This window comes from Lipotes vexillifer, unplaced genomic scaffold (genome assembly GCF_000442215.2).
Source record: "Lipotes vexillifer unplaced genomic scaffold, Lipotes_vexillifer_v1.1 scaffold1691, whole genome shotgun sequence".
NCBI classification, from domain to species: domain Eukaryota; kingdom Metazoa; phylum Chordata; class Mammalia; order Artiodactyla; family Lipotidae; genus Lipotes; species Lipotes vexillifer.
Window position 1 is genome coordinate 1,886,477 of NW_006789046.1, and position 14,735 is coordinate 1,901,211.

A 14,735-nucleotide genomic window follows, 5' to 3' on the forward strand; every position below is an offset into this window, starting at 1 on the left:
CAGCCAGCAGGCCCAGGCCCCATGCCAGGGGGTAGGTGACAGAGGGTGGCAGGAGAGGGTCCTCAGGCTGAGCCCCTCAGCCCCCTTCCCAAGCATCCGTGGGAAGCAAGAGGGAAGAGTAGGGAACCCCTGGCCTGGCCCTGCCATGATCCAGGGGGCTGCCCTAGCACCTTGCTCAGGGACCGCTGAGTGCTCTATGTCGGGAGAACCCAACAGTGCCTGGTCTCAGTGGGGAATAAGGATGGGGGGCAGATGGTAGGCAAATGGGGTGATGGAGGGAGCAAGACAGAGAGAGCATACGTGACGTATCTGCACGCAGTAGAGGAGCTCGCAGGCTGGGTGGCACGCAGACCCAGGTGAAGGTTTGGAGGGCCTGGGGGAGAGACGCTCCGGGTCACCTCCCTCAGGTTAGCAGCCTACACTCTCCACCTGGGACCCTCAGCCAGTACCCACCTGTCTTCCAGCCCACGCCACGTGGGGCTGGGACCCTCTGGGTGGAAGGAGGGGTTGATTGGGCCCCTCCCTCCAGATGATGTGAGCTGGGGGAGAGAGGCAGGGCCCACCCAAGCGGGACCCTGCATCTAGGACCTGGGCTGACCGGTCCTCACCTTGCGGGCCATGGTGCTCTGATGAGCCACGTCCTGGATGAGGGCGATGAGCAGCTGCTGAGCCCTGCGCAGAGGAGGGAGGCCCCGGCCCAGCTGCAGGGAGGGCTGGACAGGAGAGGTGGGCCCCCTGCCCAGTGCTCTGGGAGACCCACACTGCCCTCACTGCGGTTCTCCACCCCAGCAGCCATGATAGTCCCCTGGGTTTTTAAAAACCTGCAGAGCCTCAGCCCACCCCTGGAGATGCTAACTGAATTGTCCCGAGGTGGGATCCGGGCAACACAGTGTGAGTGGGGTCGAGACCACCGCTCCAGAACCTCACTACTCCCAGTCTGGCCCGAGGACTTCAACCTGGCATCACCCAGAGAGGGGGTTGGAAATGCAGAGTCTCAGGCCTCTCCCTGCACCTGCTGAGTCTGATCTCCAGGTGACAGAATTTGCCATAAGGCTTGAGAGGAGCCGGATGAGACACCATGCTTTGTGCCCTATGGTTGATCTAGAACATGGTTCTGAGCAGGGGTGCTGTTGCTCCCAGGGAGGGTGACCAGCGGTCCCATTTGGCCCAGGACTCAGGGGTTCCCCAGGACATGGGACTTTCTGTGCTAAAACCAAGGCAGTCCTGGACACAGCAGCATGATGAGTCACCTAGCCTCAGGGTGCACTGGCAATGTCTGGAGATTTTTGGTTGTCACAACTAGGGGGGCAGGGGCACTAGCTGCATCCAGCGGGTGGAGGCCAAGACGCTGCTCAACATCCTACAGTGCCCAGGAGGGTCCCCCACCACAAACAGTGAGCCAGCCCCAAATGTCAAAAGTGCTGAGGATGAGGAACTGGTCCCAAATACTCTAGAATGCTCTAGGACTGAGGTCCATCCCGTTTCACAGAGACATCCCATCCAAGCAGTGAACTTGGTGGGTAGCATGATGGGGATTCCACTTCTTTGAGGTGCCCCACCCTGTGTCCCTGGGCAGTAGAGGGAGCCTCAGGAAGACTGTTTCTCCTGGGCAGGAGGGGGCCTCCTCACTAAGTGAGGCCAGGCAATGTCCCCCCACCCCGCGGAGCTCCCCAGGCCCTCTCTGGGGTGTGGGAGCCCACAACAGCTGCTCACTGTGCATAGTTGGGGATGGTGCCCTGTTCGGTGCCCTTGGTGCTGTAGGGGCCAACACGGTGGGCGTGCCAGCAGCTGCCACCCTGGAACAGGGTGTCTGTGACATGCAGGATGTCGTTGCAGTGCACCTGTAGCTCTCCCTCTGCCCGCCTCTCCAGGGCAAGGTTGACCCGGATGTAGAAGGAGTCCCCTGACGTGGCCACTTTGGCCTTTAGGTCCTGGACCAGCTTCTTATAACCTGATCAAAGAGGACACGAGGACAGGTAAGTCCAGGGCTGTGATCCCCCACGAGAACAGTTCTGCCTGGGCGGCCTCTGCGGACTTGGGGCTCAGCCTGGCTCTGCAGTGGGCTGGGAGTGCTGGCATCGGTGGCCTCTGGTAGGACAGGGCAGGGGAGTGTGTACCCTCCATGTTGACCTTCACAGACAGACAGCAGAAGCCGTTCACCCTCTGGAGAAGTCTGATGGCCCGATCCAGGGTCATGCCCTCCAGGACAACCTTGTTCAAGGGCTCTGTTGCCTTGTAATCCACCTGAGGGCAAATCATGAGGGTCACCTCTGTTGACCAGGGTTCTGCAGCTGTCATCTGAGTGCAGGCGTGTGCCCTGCAGGAGACCCACTCCTTCCCAGACACCCACCCACACCCATCAGAGCCCTGTGTCAGGACATCTTGGTGCAGTGCCTCCTGGTTACACACGTTTCTGCCCCAGATCATGTACTGAGATCGCCACTGGGCACTGAGTGTCTGCTCTCCAACATGCTCCATTCTAGAGCATTCTGGAGCAGAGTCCTCAGCTTGGGACTATTGACATTTGGTGCTGTCCTGGGCCCTGCAGGATGTTTTGTGGCATCTCTGGCCTCCACCCACCAGATGCCAGGGCACCCCTCGCACCACCCCTTCCCCAGCTGTGAAATCAACAGGGCTCTCATCCATTCATTTATTCCCGGTGTTGTTTTGGTTTAGGAGAGTAGATATTTTTATAATAAGAAAAAAAAATGAGACTGTTTTTAACGCTATTAGAACTGAATTGGCCCCATTTGGATATCAGGACTGTCTCATAAAGGGGATCTGTTGCTTTTACCACAACATGAGCTGATAACTGAGAATCTCACGAGGACTGTTAGAAGTGTGACGAAGGGCTTTCATATTGGGTGGACTGATGCTTACGTCAGGAGCTCTGTGTGTGATCATTCGAGACACATGAGAACTCAGCTCAGCACACAGACAGCGAGAGAGAAGCCATGGGGTCCGAGGGAGTCCTGACTGAGGGCTCAGCCCCTCCCTCTCCCTCTCAGAGCTTGCCTTCACTCCCTACACCCCCCACCCTGGGAGGAATGAGTGACACCCTGTTTTGAGAATTTCTTGCTATTCTTAAAGGGCCTGATGTTTAATAATTCTGCTTTTAGGCTACATCAAAGTCACCTCCCTGCCCATATGTTCACTTAATAATAATTCGGTTGTACATTTATGTTTTTTGCAGTTTAATGAATATTTTACAGTAAAAAAAAATTTTTAGATGCCCCCAATGGTTAAAATGGTGAATTTTATTATGTGTATTTTAACACATACACACAAAGTAATGGTAAGATCATTACAGTAAAAAAAAAAAAAAAAAAGCCCCACAGCTGCAAACTTTAGAAACTTAGAAACGGAATCCTCTGATGTGCTTAAAAGTTTTTTTCCCCCCAAAACAGATAAGAATAAAAATAAAAGACACATCTTCCTATTAGTTTGCTGGTGCAATTGATTGATGAAGGAAGATGGACCTTTAATAGCAAGAGTTCAACAAAACCTTTACATAAAAGCTCAAAAATCAAATACAGTAGGTGTGAGAAACAAATATAATTTAATTAAATAAAGCTCTTGGTGCGTTTCTCCCACTGGGAATTATGTATCTTTGTGAAGGGTTTTTTATTTCTTAGTTATGACAGCTATTGAAAGCAAGTAGTAAAATAAACTGAACTTATGAATAGACATTTAAATTACTGTATTATAAAACTGAAACCAAAGTTTTCAGAAATAATAAAGCATTATTGCTCTCACTATATTATTATTAATTTTCTACCATTAGCACATAGTAGAAATATTACTTAAAATATTGTTTTTAACAGAATCTTAGTAGCCTCTATCAGAAGATCCCTGGGTCAAGACTGCCGCATCCCCAAAGCCCTCTCAACTGGTGCATAGTCCAGACTACAACAGCTCACGGGCTCACCCTCCAGAGTTCAAGGACGTCAAGGTGGAGAAGGGTGCAGGGTTTTGATGAGAATCACCAGGACTCTCCTCTAAACACGTGTGACACTCTGCTTTACATCAGCCCAAGAAGGAGTGTGGGCCTATCCAATAATACATCTTTGTCAAGTTGAATCTGTGGGTTACCTGCCCCTCCCACTGACCCCACCCCTGAGAGGATCCTGGGGGCTCGAGGGGTTGGTGCGACACTCACCATCACAATCTGGGTGCCGGGGCACAAGGCCATCTCGTCTGCTGCAGAGCCCGGGGTGACCCGATGAATGTAGATGCCCGTGAGGTTCCCGCCAATAACGCTTATCTGCTCCAGCAGCGCGTCCCCCTGGAAGGCCAGCACCGTGACCTGGCTCAGGATCTTGCGGGCTGGCCTCCGCCTCACCGGGACACTGCTGCAGAAAGGGAGGGGACAGAGCTCATGCATCCTAGAGCAAGAGGTCGGGCCAGGCCATCTCCCCATCTGCCCCCTCTAGTCCCATCGCTCTGGAATTCTTCTTCCCTGGCCTCGGAAAGGCTGATAGTGAGGACACAGTCCTCACTCTGCTCTGCCACCTGCTGGCCCTGGCCCCCGCCCTCTGCTCACCTGGCGGAGAGGTGGAGGCCCCCAAAAGAGAGCTGCAGGATGTTCTCGGACTCAGGGAGGTCTAGGAGGAAGCCACGGGCTTAGGCCTCGAGCCAGCCTACCCCTCAAGGTCACCCCCCTTCTGAAGGAGCTTTGGCTCACCCATGCAACCTCAGTGCCACCACCATAGGCACCCCCTACCTGTTCTGTCTTTTGCTGAGGCTGAACCTTCTCTTGCCCCTCCCTTCCTTGATGCGTAGAACCTTGATTCACCTCCCCTAAAATAGGAGTAGCTGGTGGAGAGCTGCATCTGCCAGAGTTTAACCTACATTGTGTCCTTTTGCAATCTTTGAATGAGTTGCTAGCATTTTACAAGATAGGGAATCTGGAATCCGGATTTCTGGCTTCACTTGAGAAATCAAATCTGGCATAACCCTGGGTGTGTATTTCTGTGTGGCAGCCATTGCCGACACTGGCCATCGGCTGCCTCCTGTCTCCCCAGGCCACGCTGCTGACCAGCTGGCCATGGCAGGCCTCTGAGTTGGCAATCTCCTAGGACTAGATGTCCCCAGAGTCTCTCCAAGGCCTGTATTTTATATGTGTCCTGTGAGGCAGATGGCACACCGCCCCCAGCCCAGGTGAGGCTGCCCTTCTCACCTCCTGAGCCGCTCACAAGGACCAGAGGGCCAACAGAGAGCTAAGAGTTGCCGGCTGCAGGCAGCCTGTGCCCAGCTCACAGGCAAGCAGCCACTTGTGCTGACATTCAAAGCCAAGTGAAATTATACACTCCTGATGTATTTGAGGTCAATTCCACTAAGGTTATATGAACCAGGACATTATGCAGAATAATGACAAAAGGAAAAAAAAAAAGAGCAACGACTCTTCCTGTACGTGCTCTTACATCCCGGTTGGTTATACCTGGGGTGGATCCTCTCAGTTGATCACCGTTATAAATAAAAATGGCAATGAATTTGCAAAAGGCAAGGTTTCTGGTCATGTGACCCACAGAAAGCCTGGGTCCTAAAGGTGCCACTAGGCAGAACAGCGTGGGGTGCGCGCGCCCCTTGGTGCCCGTAGGATGAAATCTAGAGGGTGCTAAGCACCTACTGTGTGCAAGGCCCAAGATTGGAGGCAGATGTGCAGTGGTGGCAAAGTAAGGAGGCTGCCCGTGAGGGGTCTGTGTCTTGAGAAGGAGGGAGGACCAGTTAAGTGACGAATATGAGGAATAAGCCACAGGAGAAATGGGAATGTCTCAGGTGCCAACACCCAGGAGAAATGTTCCTAGCAGGTGCCTCGTCCAGGAACAGTGCGGATGGAAACCTGTTGCCCTCTGATATCACTGGGAGGCCCAAGTGTCCATGGGTCGGAGCAGGGAGGGACGGAGAGACGAGGTGTGTGTCTGGAGCTGTCTGAACATTTATGCCGAGCTGGATGTGGAGGTGAATGCAACTCCCTTAGCCTCCAGGTGAAAACAAAAGGACGCCCAGTAAGCATGGCACATCTGGACACTGGTTTGAACTGCCAGGTAGTCTGGATTTTCCCAGAGGCCCAGGGCAGGGCAGTAGTCAAGTTTGCTCCTCTCTGCCCATCCCCTGGACAGAAACTGGGGTATCTCATCTGCCTCCCTGAAGATCCCTGTCTTCACTTCCCCGCCTGGCTCTGCCAGCCCAGCCCAGGGGTGGTGGGGTGGCTGCAGAGGTTGGGGGGTATGCTCACCTGCCCTGTCTACAATCTCATAATCCAAATCTGCATCACCCTTCTTAGCACCCAGGGAGCCTTCCTGGTCCACCTCCAGGGTTTTGGGGCAGCCACTGAAAAACATAAGAAGAAGATGAAAGCCAATGTCCCAGTGAGCTGCCAGGGGGCTGGAGTCATCCGATCCCTTTACCAGCCCCTCTCTACCTGAAAGACGAGGGGTCTTCCCAGAAGTCCTCTGTGGCCCGCTTGTACAGGGACTGCTGGCTGGGAGGCACAGGGCTGCTGGAGTGGAAGCTATCCACCAGCTCTCGGCTGGACGTGGCGCTCAGGTCAGACCAGAGCTGAGACTGGAGGAGGACGGGGCAGAAGTCACCATGGGGCTCTCACAGGGACCCCTGGGACACCTCTCCTGCTGCCATACTGTGTAAAGAGTATAATGATGATAAACCACAGCCTCCCACTGACAGGGCACAGGAGGCAAGAGGGAAGGGAGGGAGGAGCAAAGAGCCAGGCCACATTAATTGAGCACCTACTATGTGCTGGACACTCTATTACCTACTTTCTATATTTTATATTGCTTAGTTCTTATGATAAATCTATACGGTGGGTAGCGTTGTCCCACTTTACATATAAAGCAACTGAGCCCCAGAGAGGCCAAATTACTGGCTAGTGAGGGTCACATGCTGACGGGGTGTCAACATGCAAGATGCAGAGTGTGGCATTGGAGGATGCAGGTGAAATGTGTAGATCCAGGTGTTGCCCCTCGGTTCACTTAATAAGCATTTCTGTAGCATCTACTATGTGCCAGACCCTCTTCTGTCCTGATAGATGAGGGTGCACCTGGTCTGGCCCCAGCAGTGGCAGAGGAACTGGCATACCTCAGAGGAGCTGCCGTCGCTGTCGTCCCACGGGCAGAGGGCAAACATGCGCACCAGCCGCTGCTTCCTCTTCGGACAGGGCTCCCTGGCTCCCGCCTCCTGCTTGGGCTGCCAATGACCCAGATAGGCTGGTTAATTCAGGAAACGTCCTTTGGTTGCTCTTGGGGGGTTCTACCAAGTCCCAAACCCTGTCTCCAGCCTCCCGAGTGGTTTCCTTTCATTGGCTTCAAGGCAAAACATTTATGTCCCCTCCTCCCAGCCTGGGACACCCAGCACTGTGGGAGCTGGCCACCAAGGGGACATGGTGACTGCATTTTATTCCTTTTGGATAATATCTGTTATTCTTTCCTGGTTATACAAATAATACACACTATATGTATAATATATCTAAACATACTCCACAAAGAATATTGGTGGGGAGGAACAGGCTGATTAGAGAAGAAAATAAAATCGACCCGTCCTCCCACACTCAGAAATAGAACAGCTAGCAGTTTGCTATCTGTCCATCAGTCTTTTTTCTATACATATGTATATTTTTTGAACATGTTTGATGTGGTAAGTGGGTAGGAAGTAAGGGCTAGGGTCCCTGCATAGGGAGGGGAGGGTCTGGTTGTGCCTCACCCAGGTCCCTGGGCAACTCTGATGAGTCTCGCCCACTCACCAGGGTGCCTTGGAGCTGGAGCTGCCGGCAAGACCATAATTAGAGGTTTTACAGTAATTTTGGTTCTTTGAGAACATAGCTCCCTCCGTGTCTGTCACTCAGCTCTCAGATAGTTGACTTTCAAGCATCCCAGGAAGGCATCGTCCATCAGAGCACGTGGCTGCCTGCACAGCTTCATATGCTGCCTTCTTTCTTCATCAAACACCACACATTACAGACTCCAGAACCTTCCACTAAGCTACCCCTTCTATGACGTGTATAGTATTACCATAAAAGGAAATGCAGAAGGAGACTCAGCCTGCCCAGCTGGGTACCTTCAACCTCTGACCACACAGTCTGCTCATGGGAGCCAGCGTGGTGGATGGAGCTGAATCCGGTGGTGCCAGCAGAGCCCATGCGGCCGGCTCGGTCCCACCCCGAGCACACCCTGCATACCCCCCCCCCCCCCCGGCGCGCCCCACAGCCCCCACCCCCGCGGGAGCAGCAGCAGAGCTCACCCCTGGCAGTGACTCGGCCTGCACTTGTAGCCGCTGGACCTGCTGGCGCAGTTCGCAGACCTGGTCTGTCAGCTCAAACACCTTCCTGCAGAGTGCGTCCTTCTCTGCCATGTTCTGAGAAATCTCCATCTGGGATCCATCCCTTGCTGAGTAGGCCTGCGAGCCGAGATAGAGCGGATCGACGCCCAGAGGATAAAGAGGCTGTGCCGCCACCACGCAGAAGTCCAGCTAGAGAAAGCCCCCCATTTCTGGCCCGCGGTTATCCTGGACTTCCCCTGTGTGCACCATACACAGCTCATTCCGCAGCTTACCACAATTTACAGTTCACGTAAATGTGTGTAGTTTTAGTAACACCCAATAGGTGGGGTGCACACAAACACCCCCTGTTAGAAATGAAAGGAGGGAGGACGCTGTACAGCAGGCATGGCAGGAGATGACAGTCGAGGGGAGTCAAGAAACCTCCCAGGGACCGGGAGAGACACCCTGAGCCTGGAACCTGCTGCCATCGAGGGCGGGTGACCCGGCCAGCCAGCCCTCGGCCACACCCAGAGGGGCGGGGCCTTCCCGAGCCTCCCGACCTCCCGAGACTCCGCCGGCGCAGCACCTTCTGTTCTCGGAGACCCTCAGCCCGGCGCCCAGGCCGGCCCCTTGCCTCTCCCGGGTACCTGGTCCCGCTCCTTCTGCAGCTCGACCACTTGGCTCTGCAGGACGTTCATCTTCTCCTTGTAGATTTCGCAGTCTACCTTGGTTTTCTGGAACTGGAGCAGGGTCTGCTCCTTCTCTTCCCAGTACTGGACAGAGGGGGACAAACATGGCCCATGAAGGTCAGTGGCTGTGAGGGCGGGGCTGAGGATGGGTGGTGGGGGAGCCTCGAGGAGAGGGAGGGAGGTGATTCTAGAGGGGAAATAAGGTGAATTCATGCTCATTTCTTAAGTGCTGGATTCCACGTGCATCTACAGAGTTGCTGTGTTGATTATATTTTAATTTGGTCATCAAAATATGCATGGGTGCTGCATGTCTATTTGTGTTTTGTTTATTCCATGTCCCAAAATGCATAAATATTTTCCCTCTACCTGCCTCATTCTCTTCCACCGTCTCGTTTCTCTCATCCTCCCCTTGGCTTTTTTTTTTTTTTTTTTTTTTGGGATCCTTGGGTTTGTAAACCAGTGCTAATGTATATCATGATGAGTCTTAATTTTAAAAATAAATAGTCATTGCATCACACCAAAACTTTCAAAGTAATGTAAAAATTATAAGGTATTGTTAAAATTTTTTTTTTTTTTTTTGCGGTATGTGGTCCTCTCACTGTGGTGGCCTCTCCCGTTGCGGAACACAGGCTCCGGACGCACAGGCTCAGCAGCCATGGCTCACTGAGCCAGCCGCTCCGCGACATGTGGGATCCTCCCGGACCGGGGCACGAACCCGTGTCCCCTGCATTGGCAGGCGGACTCTCAACCACTGCGCCACCAGGGAAGCCCTCCCCTTGGCTTTTATAGCAACTAAAGAAATCCCTGGCTCTCACCCTGGGGCCCATATGCACTTGAAATCACTCTGTGTTCTAATCACTTGTTTGTCTGACATGTTTTCTCCCCACCCCACAAAGTAGACGTGACCTCTAGTCTTTGACTGTGAGTTGGTGCCCAATCTAGTTGTGACAAAGGAATCAACTAACAGGCCCATGCATTCGTTAGGCAAAGCTGGTTTTAAGCTCAGTGTGGATTAAACAATCTGCTTCCTCACCCAGGCAGCCCGGCCCCTAAACACGGCCCAGAAGGGTCACCTGCTTTCGCTGTCTCTCAGCGGCCATGGCCCGCTCCCTCAGAGAGTGGATGCGGTTCACCAGCTCCTGCCTGCTCTCCAGGGCCTCATCCAGGTTCTGCTCCAGAATGTCCTTCTCCGCCTGGTGCAAAGAGAGGTCAGCCCAGGGACCCTGACCTCCCCAAAGGCCTGCCCCCAGGGAAGCATCCCCATCATCTCATCCCAAGGATAGGAGGCAGGAAGCTTCAAGGATGGTGTGTGGGCAGATTTAGCCTTATTACTGCACATCAGGCAGGAAAAAAGGCAAGGTCAGCAATTAAAATGGAGAACATGCATTTTAGCTCCAAGTGTGCATGGCTAGGAAACAAAGTACAGGAAGCTGAAAGCCTCTGAGGGTAGCATAGCACCTCCACTGTTTAGGCAGCTTCAGGCTGCTCCTTCAACAAATCCACAAGCAGAGCTTCCAGGAGGCGGAACACCAACGGGTGGGTCATTCCCTGCTCACGCTCACTTTTATGAGTGATGGCACAGTTCAGGCCATGGGGCGGCAGTGCCAGGCTGCGGCCTGCCCCATACCCCATGAACGTCTATTGAAGGACTAGTTCAAAAAAATAGATATTTATTGATTGAAAGGGATTGGAGAGGAGAGGCAGAGGGCTTGCATAATTCCAGGGCTTTGGCATCACTAACTTCTCTGCATCCTACCATTCCCCACTCCCTCATGCCTGCGTGGGCAGGGCGGCAGAATATTTTGCAGGCGGAAACGTTGCCCTGCTCCCACAACCTTAAGCTAATCCCATCATTTGTAATCAGCCTCATCTATTCCAAACAACAGGGCAGCAGCAAACTAGCTGAGTAAGACTTTCGAATATGTGTGCAACAGCTATCAATTCTGCTAACATTTGGGGGCTGGGAAGAGTGGGAAGGAGGGATGTGAGAAGGAGCCGTGGAGATAAGTCACTAGGTTTCATCTCACCCAGGTCTTAGCCACACCTCAATAGAACCACTTGTCAGAAATCCCACAGTCTGGAGGCCACAGGCCAAGGTCAAGGACACCCCCCGCTGGCCATCAGGGAAGGAAGCTGAATCTTGTGGGGACCAGGGCAGGAAGCTGACCCTTGGAGGCACCAGGACCCACCAGGCTGAAGGTCAGGGAGCGGAGCCTCTCATTCTCCTCCTTCAGACGGCTCAGCTCCTCATCTCCAGGCTCCAGCTCATTCGTCATCTTCAGGGACCGCTCTCGAAATTCCCGCTCACAGGAAGAAGACATCTTCTCTCGCTGCAGCTCTTGCTTCATCAGATACAGCTGCCAGGATGGAGATCAAGGGGGAGAATGTAACTGCTGTTTCTCCACGAGACCAGGAGCCAGCTGTGGTTCTCAACCTTTCTCCTTAAGGATGATGCTGTTCATACTCGAAAAGGTCCCTCTCCGGAGATTTCAAAATCCGTTAAAGGATTTTACCTAATGAATAGTTCCAGTCCCTGCGGGATGGGAAAGGCATTTTAGCTTTATTTTATAGATGAGGTGTAGGGGTTACATCACTGGGCTGGGGTCCCCAGGGACAGAACAAGGAGCCCTGGCCACCAGCTCTTGGATCTGACAGCCAGCACAGCCGGGAATGAATGTCCAGTGAGCCTCCTCCAGCATGGCCCTGCTTCTCTGCCTTTCCATATTCTGCTAAACACGTCAGATGACGGGAAATTGGATTCATAAAAATCAGTAAGTAAAAAAGAGGAAAGTCAAGTCAAACAGAGCAGAGATGCCTGGGAATACAGGACCTGGTCTGTTCAGACACACTTGAACTCTGTGTGCTAGTATGAGCCGCCTGCCACCCACTGGGCTGCATGTCCAGGGCTATGAGCTCTGTAAACGACCTGGCCAGGTCCTGCTGGCCTCAGTCCTGCTGGGTAGTGGTTCAAGAGAAACTTGCACCTCGGGCTGATGGGCCTGGCCTCTCCCCATCTCGGGTGTGGTGTCCCTGGGAGGAAGGGAGTTTCCCTGTAAGGCAAACCCAGGAGGTCTGGATGTCAGGGTGGAGTTCAGCACTCACTCCAGGGTTGGGGTCAAGCGGAGAAGGAAGAACCTTTGGGCTTGGACTTTTTCCCTCTGACATCTAGTTAGCAAACTTTCCATAAGCAATTACCAAGTTCCTGCTATGGGCTAATAGCTATGTTAGGCATATCATATTCTCCAGATTCAAAAAGTAAAATTAAATCATTAAGATCTGGAAGGAGGAGACCTAAAACTGAAAGTAAACCAAACAAATGAACCTAATTATATTTCAAGCTAATACCATAACCACATGAAGGGAGAGAGAGAAGGGGGTGAGGCAGAGGCAGAGAAAGAGAAGATGGAAGGCAACCACAATAACTTACGAACACAGTATTTAACTACAGACCCTCAGCCTTGGGCAGGGTTGGGTGGTGGCAGGGAGAGAATTACAAATCCTAGTCTAGTCCATTGTACTGGTATGGGCAAAGCAATTCTGAATCTATTTCAGATGTACTACAGGACTGAGCAAGAGAGGAATGTGTTAAAGTGGGAGCTAGGGTTCTCACTGAGGAAAGAGCACACAGTATGGAGTGGGGCACGGCAAGAAGAAACCCTGGGGGATCTACTGGAATTAGAGGTTTGGGCGTGAACTTACGATTTCTAAAACATGTGCATGTACGTGTATATGCATACTTGTGTGCATATGTGCCTATGCATATTTGTATGTGTATGTATACTTGTGTATCTATGTGCACGTTTCCTAGCCCTGTCCACTGAAAGGGCTGAGAAGCAAAGACACCCCAGTAGCAATGAGCACACTGGATCTTGGTCTCTGAAAAGAACTGGGGCTCCTTGGAGAGATGGCTGACCCTGGAGCTGAGGCAGGGTGGGTACGAGATGATCCTGGAATATCTGTGATGATGCAAAGAAAATCCGTGCTAAGAAAAGGCGGGGGCATGTCCCAGGACACAGAGCAGATTGATGGGGCTCCCACAGCCAAATCTAGGACACTTTGAGCACCAAACTCGTTTAGGACGATAATATGTTTTAGATCACTGGAAATAGGAATCCACATGTCTATGCCAATAACAGATGCATAAGTGGGGAAAAGGAAAGGCTCCTTCTCACAGCCAGGATGCCGAGGGTAAACTGGTCACTGGAGAAAGCACTGGAGATGGGGCTTATCATTCTGCAGCCACTAGAGTAAAGACACGCTCGAGCAAGAATCCCCGGTGAGGTTAAGTCCAGAGGGGAGTGTCGACAAGGAGCAGGGGTGCTTGCTGGCCTCAAAATGCCTCCCCCTGACCCCTGGATTGCTTATTAGCTGCAGGGAGTAATAGTGTGACTGGCGATTTTGGTACAATACCTGATCCTGATCTGGATCCTGGACTGGAAGGAAAATGCCATCAAGGATGTAATTTAGGTCAACTGATAAAACTGGAACACGTACAGTAGATTAGATTAAAGGATTGTATCAATGTAATTTTATGAAGTTGATAACTGTACTTTGGTTATATAGGAGAATATTTTATTTTTAGGAAATACTCTCTGAAATGTTTAGGGGTAAAGGGCCATGATGTACGCAAGTCAAGTGGTTCAGGAAGAAGTGTGTGTATGTGTGGAGAGAGAGAGAGACAGAGAGAGAGAGCACAAGTGACAAAGTAAGGGTATGTGGGAGTCCTTTGTATTTTTATGTGTATATTTTTGGGCAAATTAGAAATTCTTTCTAAATAAAGTTTAAAAAACTAAAATCAAACAGTGCCATAGTTAAAAGCAAAAGCAAATGCCAAAATGACAAGGAATGAATATTCTCCATAAAGAACTCTTGCAGGTCAATAAGAAGATGATTATCCCCAACGGAAAAAGGAGTAAAAGACTGCTGGGGTCTAAGGGGGCCAAAATAACAACACTCCTGTTCTCCCACCTGAATCCAGGACCAGCTGAGAAAGGCAAAGGAGGGGCCGATAGAGGTCCGCTGTCCCCATGGTTACTGACACTGCCAGAGGGGAGTGGGGCCTGGGTGGGTCCACTACTCCCAGAATAGCCAGATGGGCCCCCAGACACAGGCAGGCGGGGTCCGCATGGTGGGCACTTCGCAGACCAGGCAATTACAGGGCAGGGCGGGCTTGAGGCCACATAGCCTATGCAAGGGGGCCCTGGTGGAGGAGAAAGGTCAGCTTCCTGCAGGGGCGTCACAGGGAGTGGGGGTGGGAGTTCCAGGAGATGGACCAGCGAGTGCAGAGGCACGGGGTGGGGAGCAGCAGGTCAGGATGGGCACCCCTAGCGGCATCCCCGATACCTCCTCTTGCAGGCCGCGGCAGCGCGTGGTGGCCAGATCCTTCTCCTGCAGCGCGTTGCTGTAGTGCAGCAAGAGACTCAGCATCTCGTCCTTCAGTTTCAGCACCTCGTGGAAGTGGGCACTGACCTCGTGCTTCATGCGGCTGTGGTCGGCCTCCAGCTGGCACAAGCCCTCCGCAAGGGCCTTGGCCTGGCCCAGCTGCTCCTGCAGCTGCTGGCACTGCCGCAGCAGTGCCTCCTTCTGCCCCTTCTCCTGGCTCAGCTCTTCCTGCAGGCTGCTGATGGCCCCGGCCAGGCACTCGGTCAGCTTGGACGTCTCCATGAGCCCTGTGGGACGGGGTAGTGGGCCCAGGGGCTCTTCATCCTCCAGCGTCTTGCTTCCTGTGCCCAGACTCTCAAGCAGGACCCCCCCCCCCCCCCACCCCCCGTC

At 52.7% G+C, this 14,735-nt stretch overlaps 1 protein-coding gene across 1 annotated transcript in view; it reads right to left on the minus strand.

Moving 5' to 3' along the window:
- CARD14 (caspase recruitment domain family member 14) overlaps positions 1–14,735 on the minus strand; it is a 22,658-nt gene that overhangs the window by 5,253 nt on the left and 2,670 nt on the right. Inside the window, exons 3-15 of the mRNA XM_007462344.1 lie at positions 14,307–14,632; positions 11,153–11,320; positions 10,037–10,156; positions 8,922–9,047; positions 8,248–8,412; positions 7,099–7,200; positions 6,425–6,567; positions 6,239–6,333; positions 4,544–4,604; positions 4,160–4,352; positions 2,118–2,244; positions 1,714–1,951; positions 609–672 (exon numbers count right to left, since the gene is read on the minus strand). Coding sequence (XP_007462406.1) covers positions 609–672; positions 1,714–1,951; positions 2,118–2,244; positions 4,160–4,352; positions 4,544–4,604; positions 6,239–6,333; positions 6,425–6,567; positions 7,099–7,200; positions 8,248–8,412; positions 8,922–9,047; positions 10,037–10,156; positions 11,153–11,320; positions 14,307–14,632 — 1,928 coding nt within the window. The remainder of the gene's footprint in view (positions 1–608; positions 673–1,713; positions 1,952–2,117; positions 2,245–4,159; positions 4,353–4,543; positions 4,605–6,238; positions 6,334–6,424; positions 6,568–7,098; positions 7,201–8,247; positions 8,413–8,921; positions 9,048–10,036; positions 10,157–11,152; positions 11,321–14,306; positions 14,633–14,735) is intronic.